This window comes from Halichoerus grypus, chromosome 10, assembly GCF_964656455.1.
Source record: "Halichoerus grypus chromosome 10, mHalGry1.hap1.1, whole genome shotgun sequence".
In the NCBI taxonomy this organism is placed as follows: domain Eukaryota; kingdom Metazoa; phylum Chordata; class Mammalia; order Carnivora; family Phocidae; genus Halichoerus; species Halichoerus grypus.
The window spans coordinates 83,838,056-83,862,949 of NC_135721.1; the positions used below are offsets into that span (position 1 = coordinate 83,838,056).

The 24,894-nt window shown below is 44.7% G+C and overlaps 1 protein-coding gene across 8 annotated transcripts in view; it reads left to right on the top strand.

Annotated features, from left to right (window-relative positions):
- The first annotated feature begins 494 nt into the window (after nucleotides 1-494).
- Nucleotides 495-24,894, top strand: part of TGFBRAP1 (transforming growth factor beta receptor associated protein 1) — a 64,326-nt gene continuing 39,926 nt past the window's right edge. For 7 of the 8 annotated variants that reach the window (XR_013441890.1, XR_013441892.1, XR_013441891.1 and 4 more), the window contains exons 1-2: nucleotides 495-607; nucleotides 23,274-23,974. Coding sequence is in view for 4 of the 8 variants with exons in the window: in XM_036096561.2 (XP_035952454.1) it covers nucleotides 23,287-23,974 (688 nt within the window). In the remaining 4 variants the exon portion in view is untranslated. The remainder of the gene's footprint in view (nucleotides 608-23,273; nucleotides 23,975-24,894) is intronic. The other variant, XM_078056715.1, reaches the window with a different exon arrangement.

Here is a 24,894-nt window from a genome sequence, read left to right on the forward strand (position 1 = left end):
GGACTCATTGATTGGTTGGGTCATTCATTCACTCAGCAGGTATTCCCGAGAGCCTACACTCTGCCCAGCGCCGCGTCGGTGTTAGAAATTGAGAGGTGAGCAAATCAGGCAAGGCCCGTGTTTTCCTGAGGCTCTGCGTGCCAGTGGGGGAGGAGAGAATACATTAACTACAACAGTCCCCGCCAGCATTTCTGGAGCACCCACCCGGTGCCAGGCGGTGTTCTAAGTGCTTCACATGAATTAACTCATCTGACCCTGCGCACCGCCCCGAGGCTGGCGCTGTAGTGATCCCGGCAGGCGGGAGGAAACTGAGGCCGAGGGGCGGCCCATGAGGGCGCCGCCCGCAGATCAGCGTCGCCCCGGGCCCACGGGCTGCTGGGTGGCGGGGCGGCGGGGGCCGCAGGCCGGGCTGGACGGCGCGGGGACGGCCGCGCTCCCGCCCTCTGCCGGCGCCGGGTGCCGCCCCACGTGACGGGAAGCAGCGGCGGCGGCGGCGGCGGGGCCGGGCCAGCCCAGGAGCGGCGGCCCGGGAGCCGGCGGCGGGCGGCGCGGGGCCCCAGGCCGCAGGGCCGGCGCGGGACGGCGGAGGCCGGCGGGCGCCGCGCTGGTGAGTGCCGAGGGCTGTGGCCCGGCCCGGCCGGGCGCGGGGCGCTGGGGGCAGCACGCGGAGGGGGTGAGCCGGAGGGCGGGGGCCGTGCGGGGTACGGCCGGGGGGGGGGGGGAGGTGCCTGGGGGTGGGGGCGGGGCGCGAGCCGGCAGGTGTGTGTGCGCGGGGAGGGGGACTGTTGTGTAGGCATGGGGGGGATCGGGGGCTTGTTGGGCTGAGCAAGTGTGCACGTGCGTGTGGGCTGGGGCAGGTGTGCCCCGGCGTGGGGTCAGCGGGTGTGGATGGTGTGGGTTGTGTGTGTGTCTTTAGGTGGGTTAAGATCCAAGAAGACCCAGTCCCGGGTTTGGGGTAGGCTTTCGGTTTTCTGGGGGGAGGATCCCAGGACTCCACCCCTGCGCCGCTAGACCTGCCCCCGTGTAAGGAATGGTTTTGTTGCTGTAATTGATGTTTCCTGGAGCTTTTGGGATTTCAGAGTTCAAATTCCGGGTCACGTTCGGGCCTGAATTGTTGCCCCTGAACTGGGAGACTGGGCAGGGGTGTGCCCGGGAGAAGGGAAGAGACCTCAAGGGCTGGAAGCTGCCACCCCTATGGGATTTTTCCTTTCCATTGCCTTCTGGAGGTGCGGATGGAAGTTGGGTTCTACGCTTGCCTCCTGTGGGTTATATGGGTACGACTTCAAAGACAGAAGCTGTGGTCTCCACTTGTCTGCACCTGTCATTGCTTCTGCCCAGGGGCTGTTGGGTGATCCTTAGAAAATGCCCCCCTCCCCGGGCTGGTGGTCCTGGGGAGTCTGTGTGGCTGCTGGAAATTGGGGTTCACACAGCTTCTTATTGCTAATGGACTGTATCGGGCAGGCGCTGGGTCAAAACCTGTCGGAGCAGGGTTTAATCCTTGATGGAGTGCTTGTGGGTAGGCGCCTGTCCATCCGGAGTGAGGGCAGGAGGCTGCCGGGGTGATTTTAGTGACACGTTAAGGAACTGACACAAGTGTGTGAGGAGGGTCCTAGGGCAGTGTGAACGGGCGGACCTGAGTCAGAACTGAGGTCGTGGGTGGGCCTGCCTGTGCCCACTGCTCCCTCCTGGTGGACTTGCTTCTCTCTGTTGGTCAGCAGGAAGCTCCCAGCGCTAAGGTCAGATAGGAAGGAACTTCTGGTTGGCTGCTTCCTTTGCTTTTTCCTTCTATTTCTGCTAGCCAGGCAGATTCAGCAGTCACCGAAGTGGCTTCTTTGATGTGTGGCACCAGAAGGAGTACTGACCAGAATCCCTTGGAACTGTTTGCAACGAGCCTTCCCGGTCTCCAGTTCCTGTATAAGACCGGACGGTGCTGCTCCATGGTGGTGGTGAGCATTGAGCTGTGGGCTCCTACCCTGCCCCTGTCGCTTCTTAACTGGGAGCCTTGGGCAATTTACTGAAAGTTCTGCGTCTCGATTTCCTCAAAGTAGTGGTCATATTAGAAATATTCTAAAATATTCTAAAAATTTGTAATAAGAAAATGTGCATTTGGCACAGGGCCTGGCACTTAGTAGGTGCTCGATAAATTATTAATAAATGTAAATGAGGCTATAGAGCTGTATCTCAGCTCTGAAAATCAGTAGTTTTATGCTCTGAGAAGTTGTTTGTTTTTTTTTTTAAGATTTTATTTATTTATTTGTCAGAGAGAGAGCGAGCGAGCGAGCGGGCACAGGCAGGGGGAGCGGAAGGCAGAGGGAGAAGCAGACGCCCTGCTGAGCAGGGAGCCCGATGCGGGGCTCGATCCCAGGACTCTGGGATCATGACCCAAGCCGAAGGCAGATGCTTAACCGACTGAACCACCCAAGTGCCCCTGCTGAGAAATTGTTAACCCAGTGAATATTTTAATCTGGAGTTAGACTTCTAGTGGGTTCTGAATTCCAATTTGCTGTACACATTCACAGTATACATTTTACAAAGATTTCGCGTGAGAGGTGTGGCAGTGCGCCTCGCTTTCAGCTTCTCTGCCTTTCCTCCTGCGCTCATGATGGGGAACAACAGCCCTTGGTCCGGAGAGCCGGCAGAGAGCTTGTCCACCACCGAGGCCCCGGGCTGCTTCAGTGTCACCCAACCGTCCAGCGACAGTGATTTGTAAGAAGGCATCGTCCTCTAGTTGATGAGTTTTAAAAGCACAGAGCTCCCTATTTTAAAAATGCTAAGTTTTCTAGGCCTGATTTGCAGCTAGCATTTCTGTTCAGGGAGGAAGAAAAAAAGTAGTTATTATGGTTTCCTCCTTCACACTGATATTAAACAATGTGTGATCCTTTAAGAAAGAGTGAGGAAATTTTTTCTTACTGGGTTAAGCCTCTTTATCTTGGTCTGAATCCAGTCCTCATTAGATATACATTAATCATTCGTGGCAGCCAGGTGTTTGGATACTGCTGGAATAATTTGGCCAGGACTCTACAACTCATCTCCTCTGTGGCAGACCGGACCCGTTTTTCTTTATTAAAAAATATGTAACTCCTAAATGAACGTAGAAGTAACAAGTTAATTTGGGGCCACCCCAAATGAGCTTGAGTGTTTTATGCAAAAGAACAGGAGCACTGATTGAGCATGTTGTGAAATCTTGCAGATGATTTGAGCGCAAGATCTTTTCTCAATAGTCAAGCAACTGCTACTGAGTAAATCAAAGACTCAAGAAAATCCTGAATGTAAAAGAGGACAACGGCCTAGCTTCCAGCAGGCACTTGGCAATTCTTTGTGGCTCTTTGAAGATCCAGTATTAAGGAGATGCTCTAAAGGAGATGCCCTTGAGACCTAATCCCCCCTCTGCTCCTCTTCCGCCCCCTCCTTCCCTTCCCAAATCCCTTCAGTTATAACTGCCAGCAGTACTATTATAGGATGTATATGATATATACATATATAGACATACTATGTATATGCATATGGTGTGTGTGTATGTAACTGTATACATACATAGTATATACATGCTTGTAGACATCTGCATATCGTACATATGCATATGGTGTGTGTGTATGTAACTGTATACATACATAGTATATACATGCTTGTAGACATCTGCATATCGTACATATGCATATGGTGTGTGTGTATATTATATATGTAGTATGTGTAAGTAGTGTATGCATATGTATGTGTACACTTACATATGTATATTTAAATGTATTTGCCAAGGGAAAGGATACCAACTATGAATAGTTACATACAGGTATGCGCCAGGCTAATGTCAAGATGACAAAGGAGACGTTAGACATTATAGCTGTGTTTTTTCTTCTTTTTTAAGATGCACATTTGGGTCACTGGAGCAGATTTACTGTGCTATAGCTAGTCTTAACACTATTTCTGTCACATGAGAGCAAAGATAACATGAAGTGCTTGTCAGGTAGTGTCCTGATCAAAAGAGGGAAATGTTGTCCATGGTGCAAGTCAATACATTTGCTGTTGATTCCTGGCAAATTTCAAGATTGAGTCATGAAACAGATGGCTGTGAGAAGTGAAGAACACCGGGGACCAGCATGGGGTACCGTTTCGTAAGAATTTAAGTCACGTAAGCGTATATTCTGTTTTGATAAAATTACTAGGTTAGTGGGGCAAAGTGTGAACATATATATCATTTCTATGTCTGAAATTTAGTAAGGTGGTGCTGACAGTGAACCCCATTTGGTCAGAGGCATGTATTTGTGACTAAAGTTGTTTAGGGGGCCGCTGTGCCGGGGGTAAGCTGTTTGGCAGCAAGGGGTAAGCTGAAGGATGATAACAGCGTTCCTCTTCTGGACTCAGGAGGGGAAAGCGAGGGCCCTGCTGGGAACAAGCGTTCCTGAGCTGGAGCTACAGCAGGGCATCGTCTGAAGGCCTCGTACCGTGGTGGCCTCGTGTTTGGAGTTGTCGCTTCCTTCAGGAGGACTGAATTCTAAGAGAGGATCTGAAATCAACTTGCCCCCTTCCATCCTTAGAGTGGAAAGAATATGGCCATGGAGTCAGAAACAGGAACTGGGGTTGAAACCGGTTTCATCACCTTATAGCTGTGTAACCTTGAACAAGCCACTGAAAAATGTCTTCACGTCCATAATAGTATCCACCTCTCAGAGAACTATGGGAGTGGAAGAAAATCATTTACATCAAGTATGTGTTATCCAAAGCCAGTGCTTAGGACTTTCAAGGGGTGGCCATCAAGGCATCTGCCAGGGCTGTCTTTGGTGCCCATCCTCAGTCCATGCTTGGAGCAGTCTTTACCCCTGGGCAGGCTGTGTGTGCAGTGCTTAAGGGTGTGGGTGCTTGAGTCAAGCTACCTGGGTTGGAATCAGCTCTCCATGGTCATTTAACCTTTCTAAACCTGTTTCCTCCCTTACAGAATGGGATAATGATAGTACTCACCTATAGGCTCCTTGTGAGCCTGGAGATAGCGCTTAATACAGAGTCTGGCACACAGTGAGTGTTCTAGCAGTCATCGCTCTCCTATGGTACTGTTATAACTACCCTTCCTCCAGAGGAGCTAGAGAGTAGTACAGGGGAGGCTCGTAGTCCAGTCCAAATATCTATTTTACAAGGAGGCAACAGGTGCAGAGGCTTTAAGTGACTTGCCCAAGTTCATAAGCAGGTGTCCAAGCTGTGAGAGCTCAGGATCCCGATTAATATTGAGAATGCCTGCTTTGGACCATTCCTGCTTTACCATGGTTCACCCGGTTAGCTCTGGGGCCTGAATTCTTACATTGGAAGCCTTCATCTCTGCTCTTTCCCAGCTCTGCTGACCCAAAGCCCTACTGTTCTCCATCAGAGCCCTTTGCCTGCCTGCTTCTCCTGAAGCTTATAGTATATCAGATTTTGTCCTAGCGGGAATCAGCTCACATTTACCCCAATTCATTCTGAAGTTGTCTATGGGAAGAAACACCTCAAATGAGCAAAAGTCCCAAACTCCCCTCTTTGAAATGCATTCTCAGGAGGAAAAAAAAAACCAAAACAACAAACTTAATTTGTAGGTATTATTCATACCTGTCATTTTAAGCTAGGACACCAAACTTGAGGAAAAATCACCTGCTAAAGTAACTCAATAAAGCAGCTAGTAAAATCGCCCCAGTGTAGCCTGAGGCTCTAGGGACGTTCTGCTGGACTGCTGGTCATTGCGTGCCCCCTCCATCCTTCTCGGTGAGTGACACCCAGATCATTCTGAGCATCTCCTTCCCTGCTAGCAAAGGAGATTCTTGGAGCTCCCTCTTCTCTTTTCGATTACTTGAAGGCAAGATCATAAACCAATAAACTGTGATTACATTTGTCTTTTTAACTTTCTGTTTTGAAGTGGCTGTGGGCTTACTAAAGAGTCGGAAAAGAGTACAGAGCTCACAGACCCTTCCCCAGCTTCCCCTTTTGTGAACACCTTGTGTGACCATGGTACAGTGATCAGAACTAATACGTTAGCATCAGTACTGTTAACCAAGCTACACGCTGTATTCATTTTCAGTGGTTTTTCCACTGACATCTGTTTTCTGTTCCATGATCCTGTTTCTGATCCAGTTTCCCCACATGTAGTTGTTACATCTCCTTGGCCTCTGATCTGTGACACTTCTCAGTCTTCGTTTTGACCTTAGTAACTCGTGAAGAGAGTCAGGGATTTTGTAGACTGTCCCTCAGCCGGGGCTTGGCTGGTGTTTTCTCATGATTAGGTTGCAGTGATAGATCTTTGTCTAGAATACCATAGTGGTGACATGCCTCAATTACATTTTAATTTAATGTTGGGATGCATTCCATATCCCTGCCTCCCACCCCCGAAACAGCAGGGGAAACTGTGCTGAAACTTTGCCGGGTCCCTAGTGCTCTGCCCGAGCCCCTGCTGAGCCAGGACAGAAATGTCCTCTTCTTCCCCATCACTTCTCTTCTTGCTTCCTTGTGCCCAGTCCCTTAAGTACCCCATTACATTCCCTCGAGGATTTAGGGGAGATTTTTCAGAGGACCCAGTGGCAGTTTAAGAAACAAAAATGTCAAGCTTTCTTATCATTAAAAAATATTGTCTGTGACCACTGAGCCTTTAAGTCCTATCAAATCTCATCTGACTTTCCAGTGGTTGCTAAGATAAGTTAATTTTTTTTTTCTTGATCTCGAGATTATGTCAATGATAGTTACAGAATTTATATTCCTAAGAAGAGAGCTGATTGGCTTACAAGGCTCCCAGAATTCATCTTCAAGGTGTGAACTAAAGTTTTGAGATGCTAATGTCATTAAATGTGTTATTTCTGCAGACTGAAGGCGATTGTCAGCGCCCAAAGGAATTGGGGATGTTTAGCACTTTGTTTTTAGTAGAGGACTTTGATTAACATTTTATTTTGCTAATTTAGCACAACGAAAGCATCTGAAGGTAGCTTGCAGTGGAAGAATTTTTGCTAGCAAGATTTGCCTCTTTACCCAAGAGCGAGGTTTGAGTCTGTGACTTGGCTATTCATTCAGTCAGGAACATAACATAGGAAATAGAGGTTTCCAGACCAAAGGAAAAATGGGTGTCCAGTTCCACCTACCTGTCCTGCTTGATGCCCACAATGAGCATGTGGTGGGAGGGAGGAGGATGGGCAGGTCATAGTGGTGCTCATACCAGGTACAAAGACAGGCTGGAGACCAGGCAGCAGGTCCCAAGCCACTGCCCACACTGTTTCTGCTTTCTGTAGTAAGCTGGCCCGAGCTGGGCTGATACCACCTAGCCAAGTCCATCTCCTGACATTTCTGGCCAGCCCAGTGCAGGCATCGGTCAGCCTCCATGACTGGGACCACAGAAAATGGGCCTCCTCACTGTCTTCTAACTTTTCCCACCTGAAATGTCCCTTGGGACCAGCCTGAACCAGCATGGCAGTCCACAGAATGTTGTGCTTGCTGCGGAGCCCTCCCTTCTGGATCATTCTTCCCCACAGTGATGTGCTGTCAGCTCTGCCCTCTGCGTTTCGACTGCCCCACCTGATCACAGGGGACCATGTAATAACCCGTTGATGTGGAGCCCAGGAGGCTCTGTGTTCCCTCCTACCCCTTGCCAAGAGTGTGAGGATGGATGACGGCTTTGCTTAACTCCCTTCTAGGTTTGGTTTTTAGAGCTGGTGTTTTCAGTTTTCCACAAAGATTTTCCCCTGTAATGGGTATTGGTATCTGCTTATGGCTTCATAGTCTCGATAAGTATGTTTACCCAGGGTAAGTGAGAAACTTCTTAAGAAACATTTTTTTTTCCATAAAAGTCCTTTATTAAAATGGCAAAAGACAAACTTTTTAAAAGTCCTTGTTTTGTATAGAAATACTGTGGGTCATAGGAAGATTCAGGAACAGGAACACTTCCCCTAATGCCCCAATTCCTGTGATCAACCAGTGTTGGGGTTATGGGTAAGTCTACAGTGTCCCCCCCCCCCCATGCCCACCTTCAACCCCAGCTTTGACCCTCACACATTACTTCTTTCCACATGTACAAGTGACTAGGGTTGGCAGATGGGCATGAGGCGGTGTTTTTTTACTTTAGGGATTGTTATGTTGTTAAATTCAAACAAACCATTGTAGTTAATGGTAACTATTTCCTGACTCATGGTTTCAGACCCTTGAAAAGGTGCTCAGAGAGTAGCTTTGGCTTAGGATCCCTCTTCACAACTGGTTGGTTTGTAGGGTTCTTAGACACTCGCAGACTTAGATCCTGGCACTTTCAAACTCAAGCAGCTAGCGGACTCAAGAATTTGGAACTGAATGTAGCCGAATAATAATGAAACGAGGGACTGTCAGGGACTGATGTGAGTAGGTCAATAGCTGTAACTGTCTTCATACATAGGAGTGGAAAGGTTGGCGGGGTTGGATTTTTAAGGGCTGCCTGTCTTATGCTGAGTTTGGAGTTTATCCGTGAGGCAGTAGCATGCTTTCCAAAGCCTTTTAAGGACGGTGATAACATGATGGCGTTTCAGGCATGAGGCCCACGTCCCTGCCCATCCTTGTGTACGGCTTTGAACGTGGCTGCCTTTGGCCCAAACATTAGGATGACCGTTTGATCCCTGTTCGCTTATAATTATCAGAAACTCAAAAGAAATTAATGTAAATTGAGAAAAACAGCAAATCTGACTTTCGGTAGAGTGTCCTTTTTAAAATGTAGATGAAGAATTATGGGGCGCCTGGGTGGCTCAGTTGGTTAAGCGACTGCCTTCGGCTCAGGTCGTGATCCTGGAGTCCCTGGATCGAGTCCCGCATCGGGCTCCCTGCTCGGCGGGGAGTCTGCTTCTTCCTCTCCCGCTCCCGCTCCCCCCTCTTGTGCTCTCTCTCTCTCTCACTCTCTCTCTCAAATGAATAAAATCTTTAAAAAAAATAAATAAATAAAATGTAGATGAAGAATTAATCCTCAGCTTGTCTTGGGAAGGCACCTCCGGTTAACCCTCTGATGTGACGGATCTCTGGCGCACGTGTAGCTGAGAGGGCTCTGAAGAGTTTGTTTCATTTTAAAGTGTTGCTGTAATTCTCCGGTGTGAGATTTTTTGCAGATGCGTAGGACACCGTGTCCATCTTGAAGTTGCTCTCATATTCTCTGCACATTCTGTGACAGCAGCTAACAGAGCGTCATTCTTTTGGTTCAAGAATAATAATTAGCGGTAAAGATCTCATCTTAATCAATGTCACTTTGTCATAGCATTCTTATAGCAGAATGTATTTATTTCTGTCTCAGATCAGGGGTCCATATATATGTTTTTTACATTGTATATACACACACACACATCTGTATGTTTTTTTCTTTAATCTTGTAATGTTGGATCTACAAGCCTCTTTCTACATCAAGATAATCTCTTTCAAACATTGTCTTAGTCCATGTTTATTCTTTCTGTATGACTTTTTAAAATGAGGCCTGGCCTTGGTGGGATTTGGTACAGAGAAAATGAAGAGGGGAACAAGGCACTTAGTAATACCAACCTCGAACTGGTTGAAAAATAAGAGTGGAGATACAGATGACTTGAAAAACACGGGTTTGAACTGCGTGGGTCCATTTACACTCGGATTTTTTTCTATAAACACAGTACAGTACTGTGAATGTATTTCCTCTTCCTTACGATTTTCTTAATCATATTTTGTTTTCTCTAGCCTACTTCATTGTGAGAATACAATATATAATACATGTAACATACAAATGTGTGTTAATCCACTGCTTATATTATTAGTAAGGCTTCTGTTTAACAGTAGGCTACTAGTAAGTTAAGCTTTCGGGGGGAGTCAAAAGCTATACATGGATTTTGGATTGTGTTGGGGGTTGCTCAAGGGTCACCTGTGCTTGTGTGGAAGGTGAAGCTGGGGAGAGGTCCAGGAGGGAAGAGGCTGGCCTCCTGAGAGCTGGGACCCCAGAAGATGCAAATGCCCACCCTGTGCAGGACGTTTACCTTCTTGGGCATCCCATCACATTTAGTATTTTCCTCTGTCTTCCAAGAATCTAGGGGGATTTGTGGAAATCACTGATAGGCTGCCCTATATTGGACTTTGTATATATGGGTACAATGTAAAGTAAGCACTGGATTTAGAAGAACTGAGAAAATAGAAGTAAACCACTTACATCTATGATATGTTTTCATTAAATGAAATTTTAGACAAGGAACGTGCATTTTGTGAATCTTACCAAGTTTATTAGGCTGAGGTTCTGTGTCTATTTCCACAGTAAGCTGGTTTGGGGAAATGAGTAGATTTTTAGTGTGTGTGTATGTACACATATAACTTAATTACTATTCAGTACACTTAAAGGAATATCCTGATATAAGATATAAGGAATAATAAAAGCAACCTCAGTTTGGGGCTCCTGGGTGGCTCAGTTGGTTAAGCGTCCGACTCTTGATTTCAGCTCAGGTCATGATCTCAGGGTCCTGGGATTGAGCCCTGCATCAGGCTCTGTGGTCAATGGGGAGTCTGCTTCAGGATTCTTTCTCTCCCTCTGCCCCTCCCCCCCAATAAATAAATAAATCTTTTTTTTAGAAAAAGCAAAGAAACAGAGCATAAGAAACAGAACATTACTGGGCACCTGGGTGGCTCAGTCATTAAGGTCTGCCTTCGGCTCAGGTCATGATCCCAGAGTCCTGGGACCGAGCTCCGCATCGGGCTCCCTGCTCAGCAGGAAGCCTGCTTCTCCCTCTCCCACTCCCCCTGGTTGTGTTCCTTCTCCCGCTATGTCTCTCTCTGTCAAATAAATAAATAAAATCTTAAAAAAAAAAAAAAAGAAAAGAAACAGAACATTACTAATACCTTTGAAATCTAGCCTATCCTTATTCTCTATCCTGTCTCTGTGTTTATCATTCCCTTACTTTGCTTTATGATCTTAGTATGTATGGCTAAAACCCTAAACATTATATTAGATGGATTGTTATGTTTTTGAGTCTTACAGAGCCTTGTATATCATTCAGTGTAGAGTGCTCTGCGATTTACCCTTAGCTTGAGATCCGTTCTTGTTGGTAGCTGCAGCTTTTCTCTCTTGCTGTTTAGTGCTGCATCCTGTCCAGTGATCGTGAGCTGCTCTCAGTTTCCCCGTCTCAAACAAGATTGCAGCCAATGACGTTCTTGCTTATGGCCTGGTGAACATAAATTCCGTAGGGCATGTGCCTAGAAGTAGGATCGCTGGCTTACTCCTAATGTCGAGGGCTTCTCCATAGCGCCAGAATGGTCTTGCCAGTTTAGAAGCTTCCACCAGCATTGTAGAGAGCTCTCATTGCTCCCATGTTCTTGCAAGCAGCTGATGTCATCGGACTTCAAATGTCTTGTCAGTTTCGTGGTATAAAATGAAGTCTCATTGTAGTATAATTTGCAATTGCAGATGATGAATCAGGTTGAGCATTCTTTCATGTCTATTGGCCGTTCATGCTTCTGAGAAACACCTGCTCACGTATTTTGCCATTCGTCTATGAGATCATTGTTATTTTCTTTCTGCAGGAGTTCCTGTCAGATATGTGATGTCAGTGTCCTTTCCCATCTTAACTTGTCACTTTCTTCACAATGTCTTTTGAAGAACAGAGGTTTTACATTTTTAACGTGAACAAAGTTGTCTTTTTTCCTGGCATTTGTACTTTTTCTTGCACCTTATTTTAGAAATTCTTCCCTACCCGAAGGTCATAAATGTATTTTTTCCATATTTTCCTCTCAAAGTTTTAAAGTTATGCCTTCCATTTTTAAGGATCTTAATCCATCTGGAATAATTTTGATACATGGTATAAGGCAGGAATTGAGTTTCTTTTTTTCTTCTACGTGAGTATCCAGTTGTCCTGCACTGATTATTGAACATGTGCACCCCATGGTGTACAGAGCCGCTCTTGCATAGTTCGAGGTTCCAGATGTGCACCTCTGTTTCTGGGGGACCGGACATGTTCTCCTGGGTTCGCCTTGTACCAGCACCTCGTTATCTTAATAACCGTGGCTTTATGTTACGTTTTATCTGTTGAGTCAGGTCTCCTTACCTTATCTTTTCCAGAAGTGTCTTGCTTTCTTTGGCCCTTCTCTGCCACATGAATTTCATAATCTGCAAGTTGAGTTACACACACATGTCTACCTGTGACAATTTTCACTGGAATTGCGTATATAGACCCTAAGTGCACAGCCCAGTGAATTTTGACAAATCTATACACCTGTGTAACCAATACCCCAAACAAGATCTAGAATATTTCTGTCACCCCAGAAAGTTTCCTTGTGTCCCTTTCCATTTGGTTCCCCTTTCTCTCCAAGGTAAACACTGTTCTGATTTCTGTTGCTGGAGATGAGTGTTGCCTACTTTTGAACTTCATATAAATGAACGTATACCATATGTACCTCATTTCTTTCATCCAGTGTGTTTTATTTCGTTCATATTGTTGCCTAGCAGTAGTTTATTCCTTTTTACTTCCAAGTTGTGTGAACACCCCCCCCCCCCCCCGCACTGAAATGGATACAAACGAGTAAAACTGAGCTGTTTCCTATTTGGGGCTATTACGAATAAGACTGCTGTGCAAGTTCCGGTAAAAGTCTTTCTGCAGATACTGATATATACTCAAGAGAACTGGAAACATTCAGAATGGAATTATGGAGTAACAGGATAAATGCATGTTTAACTTCATAAAAAACCACCAGATTTCCACAGTGATGGCACCATTTTTTTTTTTAATTGAAATGTACTTGACATACAGTGTTATTAGTTTTAGGTGTATAACGTTAATGATTTCACAATTTTATACATTACTCAGTGCTCACCACAAGTGTAGTCACCATCTTTCACCATACAATGTTATTACGATATTATTTTTTTTAAAAGATTTTATTTATTTATTTGAGAGAGAGAGAGGAGAAGCAGAAGGGGAAGGAGAGGGACAAGCAGACTCCATGCCGACTAGGGAGCCCGATGTGGGGCTCGATCCCAGGACCCTGAGATCATGACCTGAGCTGAAGGCAGATGCTTAACTGACTGAGCCACCCAGGCACCCCTACAATATTACTGACTGTATTCCCTACGTTGTACTTTTCATCCCTGTGACTAATTTACTTTATAACTGTAGATTTGTACCTCTTAATCCCCTTCACCTATTTGTCCCCTCACTCCAGTCCCCTCCCCTCACTCCAATCCCCTCCCCTCAGGCAACCACCAGTTTGTTTTATGGTTCTGTCTATTTTTTGTGTTTTGGGGGGGCGTGTTTTTTTGTTCTTGTGTTTTGTAGTTTAGATTCCACATGTAAGGGAAATCGTACGGTATTTGTCTTTCTCTGACTTATTTCACTTAGCATTATACTCTCTAGATCCATCCATGTTGTCATAAGATATCATTTTTTATGCTGAGTAATATTGCAATATGTATATTTTATATAGATATATACACATCTATATGTAACATATATACGTATCATGTCTTCTTCATCCATTCATCTATCAGTGGGTGCTTGATTGCTTCCATATCTTGGCTATTGTACATAATGCTGCAGTAAACATAAGGGTGCATATATCTTTTTGAATTAGTGTTTTCATTTTCTTTGGGTAAATACCCAGTAATGGAATTACTAGATTGTGTGGTATTTTTATTTTTAATTTTTTGAGGAACCTCCATGCTATTTTCCATAGTAGTTGCATCAGCGTATGTTCCCACCAACAATCCATGAAGGTTCCCTTTTCTGTACATCCTCACCAGCATTTGTTATTTCTTGTTTTGATACTAGCCATTCTGACAAGTGTAAGGTGACATCTCATCATGCCATGATTAGTGATGTTGAGCATCTTATCATGTGTCCATTGGCCATCTGTATGTCTGCTTTGGAAAAATGGCTGTTCAGGTCCTCTGCTCATTTTTTAATCATATTATTTGTTATTTTGGTGTTGAATTGTATAAGTTCTTTATGTATTTTGGATATTTGCCCTTTACTGGATATATCATTACAAATATCTTCTCCCATTCCTTTTCATTTTGTTGATGGTTTCCTTCACTGTAAAAGTTTTTTATTTGGCATAGTCCCAGTAGCTTATTTTTGCTTTTGTTTCTCTTGCCTGAGAAGACCTATCTAGAAAAATGTTGCTAAGGCTGATGTCCAAGAGATTACTGTCTGTGTTTTCTTCTAGGAGTTTTATGGTTTCAGGTCTCACATTTAGGTCCTTAATCCATTTTGAGTTAATTTTTGTGTTTGGTGTAAGAAAGTGGTCCAGTTTCATTCTCTTGCATGTAGCTGTCCAGTTTTCCCAGCACCATTTATGGAAGAGACTATCTTTTCCTCAGTGTGTATTCTTGCCTCTTTTGTCATAGATTAATTGCCCATGTAAGTGTGGTTTTATTTCTGGGTTCTCTGTCCTATTCTGTTGATCTGTGTGTCTTTTTTGTGCCCGTGTCATACTGTTTTGATTACTACAGCTTTGTGGTATATCTTGGAATCTGGGATTGTGATGCCTCCAGCTTTGCTCTTCTTTCTCAGGATTGCTTTGGCTGTTCAAGGTCTTTTGTGGTTCCATACAAATTTTAGGATTATTTAGGATTATAAATAAATAATAGTATCTTCCACATAGTTCTGTGGAAAATACTGTTGGTATTTTGATAGGGATTGCAGTGAATCTGTAGATTGCTTTGGGAAATATGGACATTTTAACAATATTAATTATTCCAACCCATGAGCATGGTATATCTCTCCATTTGTGTTATCTTCAGTGTTTTCCATCAGTGTTTATAGTTTTCAGAGTACAGGTCTTTTACCTCCTTGGTTAAATTTATGTTTCGGTATTTTATTTATGATGCAATTGTAAATGATACACTTTTTAAAATTTCTCTTTCTGCTACTTCATTATTAATGTATAGAATACAACAGATTCCTGTGTGTTAATTTTGTGCCCTGTGGCTTTACAGAATTCGTTTTATCCTAATGGTTTGTTTTGGTGGAGTCTTTAGGGTTTTCTGTATGTAGTGTCGTGTCATCTGCAAACACTGACAGTGTGACTTCTTCTTTACCAATCTGGATGATTTGTATTTCTTTTTCCTGTCTGATTGCTGCAGCTAGGTCTTCCAGTACTGTGTTGAATAAAAGTGGCAAGAGTGGACACCCTTGTTTTGCTCCTGGTCTTAGAGGAAAAGCTTTCAGTTTTTCACCATTGAATATGTCAGCTGTGGGGATGGTACCATTTATACATTTGTCAACAGGGTATGAGATTTTTAGTTGTTCTGCATCCTCATTAACATGTAATGTTGCCAGTCTTTTTAATTGTAACCAATCTAATAGGTGTGAAATGTTATTTTATTATGGCCTAAAATAAATTTTTCTGATGACTAATGATGGTGGACATCTTTTCATGTTTTTATTGGTCACTCATATACCCTATTTATTTATTTATTTATTTTTAAGATTTTATTTATTTGACAGAGAGAGACACAGCGAGAGAGGGAACACAAGCAGGGGGAGTGGGAGAGGGAGAAGCAGGCTTCCCGCGGAGCAGGGAGCCCGAGGCAAGGCTCGATCCCAGGACCCCGGGATCATGACCTGAGCCGAAGGCAGACGCTTAACAATTGAGCCACCCAGGCGCCCCTACCCTCTTTTTTTAAAATTTATTTTAAGTTTATTTATTTTAAGTAATCTCTACACCCAACATGGGGCTTGAGCTCATAAGATCAAGAGTCACATGCTCCTCTGACTGAGCCAGCCAGGAGCCCCTCGTATACCTTCTTTTTTGAATTAAAAAAAAAAAAAAAAGTTTGTCTTTTTTGTTATTGGTTTGTAGAAGTTTTTATATATTCTAGATATGAGCCCTTTGCTATATATATATTGCAAGTTTTTCTCCCAGTCTGGGATTTGCCTGTTCATTTCCCTGATGGTGTCTTTCAATGGACACAAGTTGTTAATTTTTATGAAATCCAGTTTATCAACTTTTTTTTTATGGTTAGTGCTTTTTGTATGCTAAGAAATCTTTATGTATGCCAAGGTCTCAAAGGTATTCCTTTGTGTTTTCTTATAGAAGCCTATAGTTTTAGCTTTTACTTGTAAAATAATTTGAGACACCTCAAATTAATTTCTGTATATGGTGTGAGGTAGGAATATTTAAGGTAAATTTCTTTCTTCTCATAAGGTTATCCAGTTGTTCCAGCACCATCTATCAGAATGACTTTTGGTGTTTGATAATGGTGCCTTTGTCAGTAGCCGACTGAACGTGTATGTGTAGGTCTAACTTTGGGCTTGGTCTTCTGTTCCATTGACCTGTTTGTCTTTCCTGATATCTTGATTACCGCAATTTTATAGCAGTTTCTGAAATCAGTTAATGTAGGTCTTCCAAGTTTGTTCTTCATTTTCAAGATTGTTTTGACAATATAGGTACTTTAATTGCCATTTCAATTTTAAAACCAGCTTGTCAATTTTTGCAGGAAAGTCTGCTGGGGTTGTTATTTAGTTGGGCAATAAGATTTTATGTATTTCAACATAAAGATCTTTTACATCTTTGTTAGATAATTCCCTCATATTTAATTTTTTAATACTATTGTAAATATCTTTTTTGAAAATTAAAATGTCTATGGTTGGAAATGCAGATTACTTTGATAGGTTGATTTTTTAAATTAAACAGTATTTCTAAAATTTTAGTAATTCTAATAGATTGAGTTTCCATGTAAACAATAGTAGCATCTGTAAATAATTACAGTTTTATGTCTTTGTTTTCAGGTTTTTATAAATGTTCCTTAACTGGCAGAAACTCCCAATACAGTGTTGAAGAGAGATGGTACATGAGTGTGCTAGGGCTGCCATAACAGAGTACCATAAACTGGGTGGCTTAAACAACATAAATTTAAAAAAATAAATAAATGAACAACATAAGTTCATTGCCTCACAGTTCTGGAGGGTAGAAGTCTGAGGTCAGAGTGTCAGCAGAGTTAGCTCCTTCTGAGGGCTCTGAGGGATGCTTTGTTGTGTAGCCCTCTTGGCCAGCCTTCTGGGAGCCTCAGGCGTTCCTTGGCTTGTCGATGGCCATCTCCCTGTGTTTTCATGTCTTTCTGCTATATGTGTCTGTCTTGTATCCAAATTTCCCCTGTTTTATAGTGACACCTGTCATATTGGATTAGGGCTCACCCCAGTGACCGCATCTTAACATATCATCGTCAGTGACCCTGTTCCCTATAAGGTCCTATTCACAAGTAGGGAGAATTAGGACCTTAATGTATTTGGGGGGATATAATCTACCCATAACAGATGGTAATAGTCTTGTTCCTTGTTTTGTGCTTTTTCTCTTTTATTTTGTAAATGTGGTGAGTTAAACCAACAGATTTTATTACCCTAAGCCAATATCACATGCCAACTTATTCATACTGTGTGTGTTCAGTGTGCTAATATTTAATACTTTTGCATGTTGATTTATAAGTAAGAATGATTAGGATTTTCTTTTTTCCTACACCCTTATCAGGTTTGGATAGTAAAGTTGTACTTTATACTGGCTTTATAAAATGAAGTGGGACATGTGCCTGCCTCCTTTTTTTTTTTTTTTTTTTTTTCTTCTCTGGAAGATTTATTATTTAGAGTTGGTATTATCTGATTCCTAAATGTTTGGTAGAACTCGCTAGGAGAGCCGTGTGGACGTGGTGCTTGCTTTCTGGGACAGGCAGTGCCCACAAAAACAGAATATAGCTGGTACTCTTGCATTGCTTACAAACTCATCCGAGTCAGCTTTCCTGGGCCTCTAGAAGCCTCTATAACTATCGTAACTGATCTTAAGAACACAGAAAAACATTTCTGAACCTTATGGTTAACCTCAGAATCACTGCTGCCCAGCTCGGTGTGTAGCAGAAAGAATGGAACTGTCGTTTTTTGATCCAAGGTTTAAGAAACGTAAAGAATCTGAGGGAAGATGCCAAAGCAGCAAGAACTTTTCACAGTGGCCACAGCCGTGAACCAAAGATAATGTTTCTGTGCACGCCTGCAAAAGAAAATTCGTATTTTTCCATTAGCATTTTCAAAGACACTCACTTAGATTCTAATGTCACCAATGGGGGTGTGTAGGCTCTCAAGGTGCTGGAAAGTCATTACTAATGTTTTAACTTTGGTCCTTAGTACATACTGCTTTACACTGTCACTTGCTTATTTTTCTAGTCCTTTTTCCTTAATGAGATTGGGATACTCTTGGGAAATGGAACAGTGCCTTTTTTTTTTTTTTTTTTGCACCCTTAGAAGTGCTTGTTGCATATGTAATGTTATCCTTATTTAAACTGTTGTCTGTGAGTGTACTAATATTTTTCAGTTTCTTTCCCTCACTAGGTCTGTATTTTGCAGTTTTGAGAAAAATATTAAAATGTTGCCCTTTCAAATGATAACCATGCTTTTAAGGTAACGTTCTATCAAAATGTGTAAATTTCAGATCCGTTTGAGATCACATAATAGAGTATGAATTGTACATCTTGGAGAAATTTTCGATTTTATTACCATGTTAAAACCTCTCTGACTTCAGACCCCACTAAGTTGGACTTAATGATAATACAGAGAGAGGCATGGCCTACAGTTTATCTTTTTATGATTCATATTGTCTCTAAGTGAGTTTATCCTATGAATTAGATCATGGAGAAAATTTCCCTGCTGCTTAAAGCTTAAAGGAATAAACCACTTTTAAGTACCAGAATGTTATTTTGTCAGCTTTCAGTTACCCCCGTGTGATTCTGTTTTAGCAACTGTGAAGTTTATAATATATTGCTGATGATCGGGAGGCTGTGCATTAGCTCTCCAGGAGTTATTTATCCCCTAGTTCCAAATTGGTGCCCTAGACAACATCTCCCCAGTTACCGCCCCCACCCCCCCGCCTCTGCTAAGCACTGTTGAACTCTATTTTTATGAGTTTGGCTTTTTAAGGTGCCACATATAAGTGAGATCATGCAGTATTTGTCTTCCTATGTCTGTCTGACTTATCTCACTAACATAATGCTCTCTAGACCCATCCATGTTGTTGCAAATGGCAGCATTCCTTTCTTTTTCATGGCTGAATAATATTCCATTGTATATATGCACCACACCTTCTTTATCCATTCCTCAGTGGAAAGACTCTCCTGGCCTGTGAGGGAAAAATGCAAAATCCCTGGATAGCCTAATAGGGTTTCTTTGAAAGTTACAATGTACCCCCCCCCCCCCGGCTGCTTTTAGAATTCTTTCTTTATCTTTGATTTCTGATAGTTTCATTATAATGTGTATTTTTGCATTGAGATAATAGGGTGATCTGTTAGCTCTGTGAACTTGGATGTCCAATTCTCTCCCCAGGTTTGGGAAGCTCTCAGCTGTTATTTCTTTAAATAATTTTCTGCCCCCTTCTCTCTCTGCTTCTGAAACTCCAGGTATTCCAGTATTTGTTCTTTTGATGGAATCCTATTGATCGCTTTGGCTTTCTTCACTCTTCATTCTCTTCTCTCTGTCCTCCCCAAACTGGGTGGTTTCAAAATCCCCATCCTCTAACCACTCATTCTGTCCTCCGAACACTTTACTCTACTGCAGATGCTCTATTGCATTTTTCATTTTACTCCTTGAGTTCTTCAGCCTCAGAATTTCTGTTGGGTTTTTGTGTTTTTTTTATGATTTCTTTCTCTTTGGTAAAAATCTCATTTTGATCATGTATTTTTTTTCAAGGTTTCATTGAATTGGCTGAGTCTTCTTGTAGCTCACAGAGTTTCTTCAGAGCAGCTAGTTGGAATTTTTTATCAGCTAGATCACAGATTTAATGCCTTTAAACTCAATTTGGGGGGAGTTTTCAACTCTTTGTGATGGCCCGTTTTCTTGGTTTGTCACGTTCCTTGTAGCTTTGCGTTGCTGCATTCACATCTGTGGTAGCGGACAGCTCCTTAAATCTGTGCGAGTTGCCTTGAGATGGGGTGTTGTGTGCTATGGTGGGGCTATGTGGGTTTTCGCTCCCTCTACCTGGACGCGTCGGCTGTGCTCCCTTGCTCCCTCTTGTGGCGGGAGTCTTAAGCTTTTGTGTCTTTGGTTCTTAGAACTCACCAGCTGGCTACTGGAAACCTTCCTTTGTTTTCCTGAAGGTGGCGCTGTGGCTCGCTTGTGGTTTCTCCCGGGCCCACAGACCTAGGCCTGTTGTCTGAGTGGCTCACTGTCTGCTGAACTCTCTCCAGTGCTGCACTTCGGGGCAGGGACAGGAGCTGCTGCACGGTGGGAGGAGGTGTGGGTCTAGTGCTCGGGCACTGGGGCTGCCTGGAGACACACTGGTGAGATCCCCGGGTGTGGTGCTCCCACAGGCTCCTGGTGGACTTTCTGCTGCACACCATCCCCCTAAGGCCCCCTTGAAATTCTCATTGGCCTCTCTCCCAGTCTCCTTCCTTCCCGCAGTCACGGACTTCCAGCCTCATTACCGTGGGTCCTGCCAAGAGCAGTGGGGTCTGCAGCCGCATCCCACACCACTGGGGTAGCCGCACTCCCGCACCGCTGTCCTCCCCCCAGTCTGACAGATCAGTCCTCTGCAGTGTTTCCTTGCGGAGCACAGCCCTGGGAAGGTTTCTCTTAAGGCCAGCTCTGCTGCGATTGGCCAGTCTGCTCAGATTGTTTTTTGTGTGTGTGCTTTGTTGGCCCCAATGGTGTGCTGGAAGCCCCCCTTGGGAAGACTGGACTTGTGCACATTCTGTCGCTTGTGTGCATATCCCCGCAGGTCAGCACTCTGCAGGTCTCTCCCCGGCCGCAGCGAGAGGGGTCCGGGCAGGTTTGGTGGTGGTTTGGTGGCTGCGCTGGTCCCACAGCCCACGCTGAGTCCTGTCTGCCTGTTGCTGGATGTGCGAGGGGGTGAGGCTCCCCTGGGCCCCTTGGTGTATGTGCTAGGTCCCAGCAGCCAGCATGGGGCTCTGGTCTGTGGATGGATGTCTGATTCGTTGTGAAAAAGGGGGATAAAAAGGAGGAACATCTTAGCCACCATGATGCTGACATAGTCTCCTTCTGCTTCTCATAAACATTCATTTATTTTTTTAAAGGCCTATAGTAGGGAACTTTAGCAAGACTTGAGTAGTTGTAGTTACCACATAGTGAAACAGTATTGCATTCCTTCTTAAATACTAGTAAGTATTGCATTTCTTCTTAAATACTCATACTGTAAAGCTTTTTAATAAACCAGATGCTTTTCTTACAGCTCTACTTCTCCTCTCCCTCCTTCTCTGTCCACCCAGCCCTTAGACTAAATATGAGGTGTTTGCATATATTCGTCAGCACAAACATGTCTAGTTTATCTCTTGTGCTTGCGAAGGCACCATACCTTGGGAGAGTTAGGTAGGAATTTGCTTATGAGTCCCTAAAGCCTGTTTCTCTGTTCCTTCTGCAAAGGGAGGGGTACAGTTCACACTTGGAACAGTAGTCACTCTATCATGTGATTCTAAAAGATAGCCTTTATTGATCAATCAATGAAGGCAGAAGTATTTCATAAAACCTTACTTTCACAGACTTAGGATGTCTCAAAGCCTACATTTCAATACCTGTGTTTTATTCTTGGGCACTTAAATGGGGAAAAAAAATATCGTCTAGGTTGGGTTTTGTGGTTCTGTTCAGTCATGACAAATAGATGGTAGTGTTTAAAAAGATTGGCATCAGACATTGAAGCTTACTTTTCCCTCAACCCTGGGCTTTCCCCAGGACCCTGCAAGTTCCCGAGGCCCCAGATAGATGGACAGGATTCCTTCTCTGTGATGCCTTCAAGCCTCACACCCCACTTTCTTGCCTCTCTTCCACAGTCTGTGAGGACAGCTCATGTAAATGAGTATGACAGTGGCTGGGGCTGGGGAGGTTGTGTGTGAGTGCATGTCTGGCTTATGTTTCAGTCTGTCCTTCAGTGTCAACAAGGTGGACACAGGTTACCTAGCTAAGGGCCGAAGACAGCATTATTTCATCTCTCGGTACCCAGCTTGGGAAATAAAGACCGAAAGTAGGCTGGGGCTTTGAGAGGGATGTATTGAAGATTAGATCAAAAACTTTTATCGGGTACTTGCTATGTCCCAGATACTAAGTATCTTACATGAGCAGACTTACTTAACCCTCATCTAAGTATCGTTATGAAGTAGGTGCCATGACGCTCATCTTACAAATGAGGGAACTGAGGCACAGAGAAGCCAAGTGACTTTCCCAAGGTCACATAGCCAGTAAGTGACAGGAAGGAAGTCCGATGGTGTCCAGCAGAAATACCTCATCCCCAGACCTGAGATACTTTCCTTCCTGGGGATTTTATTGACTCAGGGAAGGAGACTGGAGTTCTCCTTGTGAAGCTGTTGCTGCCCCAATATACAGGGAGATATAAAAAATGATAGCATTCTACATTCTTTCTTGAATATTTCCAAGAAGTCTTCCAGCCTTGGCTAGAATGCCTCAAAGGATTGAGGAATTTAGTCTCTCTAGAGGCGACCCTACTTCTGGACAGCTCAAAGTGATGGAAAAGTCCAGCTGGCCTCCCCTAACTTCCATCAGTCTTCTGCAGACCTCTTTGGAGCTACATTTCTCCCTCCTGCTTGAGTGGATCGGGGAGCCTGTGTGATTGCCTTCCTGCGGGCTGAGAAATCAGGGAAAGGCCATCCTGCTCATTTCTGCTGCCTTTAACTTTGTGGTGTGTGAAACCAGAGTCCTCTTCAGAGGTTGGGGCAGTCGGTCTTCTAGCGGGAATAGTCCATTAACTGACGTGTCCGTGACCTTCTCACAAGTCCACTAGATATCTCCTCCCCTGGCAGACGTAGAGATCTGAGGCACGTCTTTACCACTCTGCATGAACACATTTACTCGGAGAGCCAAATATGGTGCTGGGAAGAACACAGTGTTCAAGCTGTGGCCCCTGCCTCAGTGTTTCTGACAAGATCTGAGGGGCAGGATTTAACCCCCTGAGGCAGTTGTGTCCCACTGTTCTCTTAAATGCCAGAGACGCTCAGGGGATGATCAGTGAGGATCATTTTTGCCTTTTTCCCAAATGTTTCTATTATGTTGTCTCTGGGTGGATATGTGGGATTGTCTTCTGCGTCCCCGTACATCTCCCAAGAACAACATGAGGAAACTCCGTGTACATCTCGGCGCTGTTGAGAATGGGCAGGATGGCCTTCATCAAAAGCCCAGCGTGTGCTCTCCTGCTGGGGTCTCCCATTTGCCTGGTGGAAGGAGACCCAGAGGGAGAGCTTTTCTTCCTGGTACTGTTTCCTAACAGCGTCGGATGGTGTCCTTTCCCCGAAATCGTAACTGGGGAACGAGGTGTATTCGTGGTGACCTGACATGGTTCTGCTTGTTGTTCATTGCCCTGACTTAACTTCCCTGTCCCTCTCCCCGCAGAGCAGCGGCAGACATGATGAGCACCAAGGCCTTCACCTTGGTCTCTGCCGTGGGCTGGGAGCTGCTAGCAGGCGACAAGGAGCGTGTGCATGTAGAATGCGTGGAGTGCTGCGGGAAGAACCTCTACGTGGGCACCAGGGACTGCGTCGTTCACCACTTCCTGTTGGAGGAGCGGGCGCTGCCCACCGGGACGGCCACCTTCTCTGCCGCCAAGCAGCTGCACCGACACCTGGGCTTCCGGAAGCCAGTGAATGAGCTGCGAGCGGCCTCGGCCCTCAACAGGCTGCTGGTGCTCTGTGACAACTCCATCACCCTGGTCAACATGATGAGCCTGGAGCCCGTCCCCTCGGGGGCGCGCATCAAAGGGGCCGCGGCGCTGGCCTTGAACGAGAACCCTGTGAACGGAGACCCGTTCTGCGTGGAAGTCTGCATCATCTCGGTCAAGCGCAGGACCATCCAGCTGTTCCTGGTATACGAGGACCGGGTTCAGATCGTCAGGGAGGTGTCCACGCCGGAGCAGCCCCTGGCTGTGGCCGTGGACGGCCACTTCCTGTGCTTGGCTCTGACCACACAGTACATCATCCTGAACTACAACACAGGCTTCTCCCAGGACCTGTTTCCTTACTGCAGCGAGGAGAAGCGCCCCATTGTCAAGAGGATCGGGAGACAGGAGTTCCTCCTGGCGGGTCCCGGAGGACTGGGTGAGCCTCCACCAACCTCCGCCTCCCATCTGTCCATTCCCTTTGCCTTCCCTCCGTGAACCCATGCCCAGATCTGGAAGGGAGAATTTAGCTGTGAAGATAGATACTCGTGAAGAGTATTCGCCAACACCGAGGATGTGTGGCAAGGTGTAAACAGAATGCAGAACCAGTGTGTGCTAACGTTCCCTTAGATTGTCCAGTGAATGTAGGGTCAGTGGAACAAAAATAGGCCAGTCATAAAGGAAAGCCAGCTTTATTCCGTGCTAAAGAGGAGCCTCGAGATAGCTCTGCGGAGAAAATTCCTTTAAGTAAATAACTACAAAATAAAAATCCGTAAGACTTCCTTGTAAGATGTTCTCACGTGTGGGTGGATTTGTCAGTTGGTTGTTTTTACTCTTCGTTACGAAAAGGAGTGGAGCTCACTTAGGCATAGTTTCAAGTGTGGAGACTTCAGCGTTGCGTCCGTTATTTATTTAATTGACTGCAGTTTCATCCCACCACACTGTCGTCTCTAGCCCCCTGAAAGGGCTTTGGCTCTGTCGTACGGCCCTGTGAATTCCCTCTGCTGCCTTCTTGAAATGAAGACTCAGAGCTGTTCATGGCGTGGGTGACTCGTACTCTCTTTCAGTCGTGGATGGCTCACTTTCGGGTTCGTGTGTGTCTGTGACACACGGCGGGTGCTGGGGAGGGTGAGCCTACCTCACCCCCGGTATTTGTTAACCACAGTCTGCGTGCAGGCATCTCATCTCAGAGTGAGGGGTACAAACATATTTTCCGCTAATAACAAAAGTTGAGGTCATGAACTCTAGTTAGTGAACACTTACTGATTTTTACTTTTTAAAATCATTTTTGTTTTTCAGAGCAATTTTGGGCTCACAGCACAATTGAACAGGAAGTACAGAGTTCCCACATACCCACTA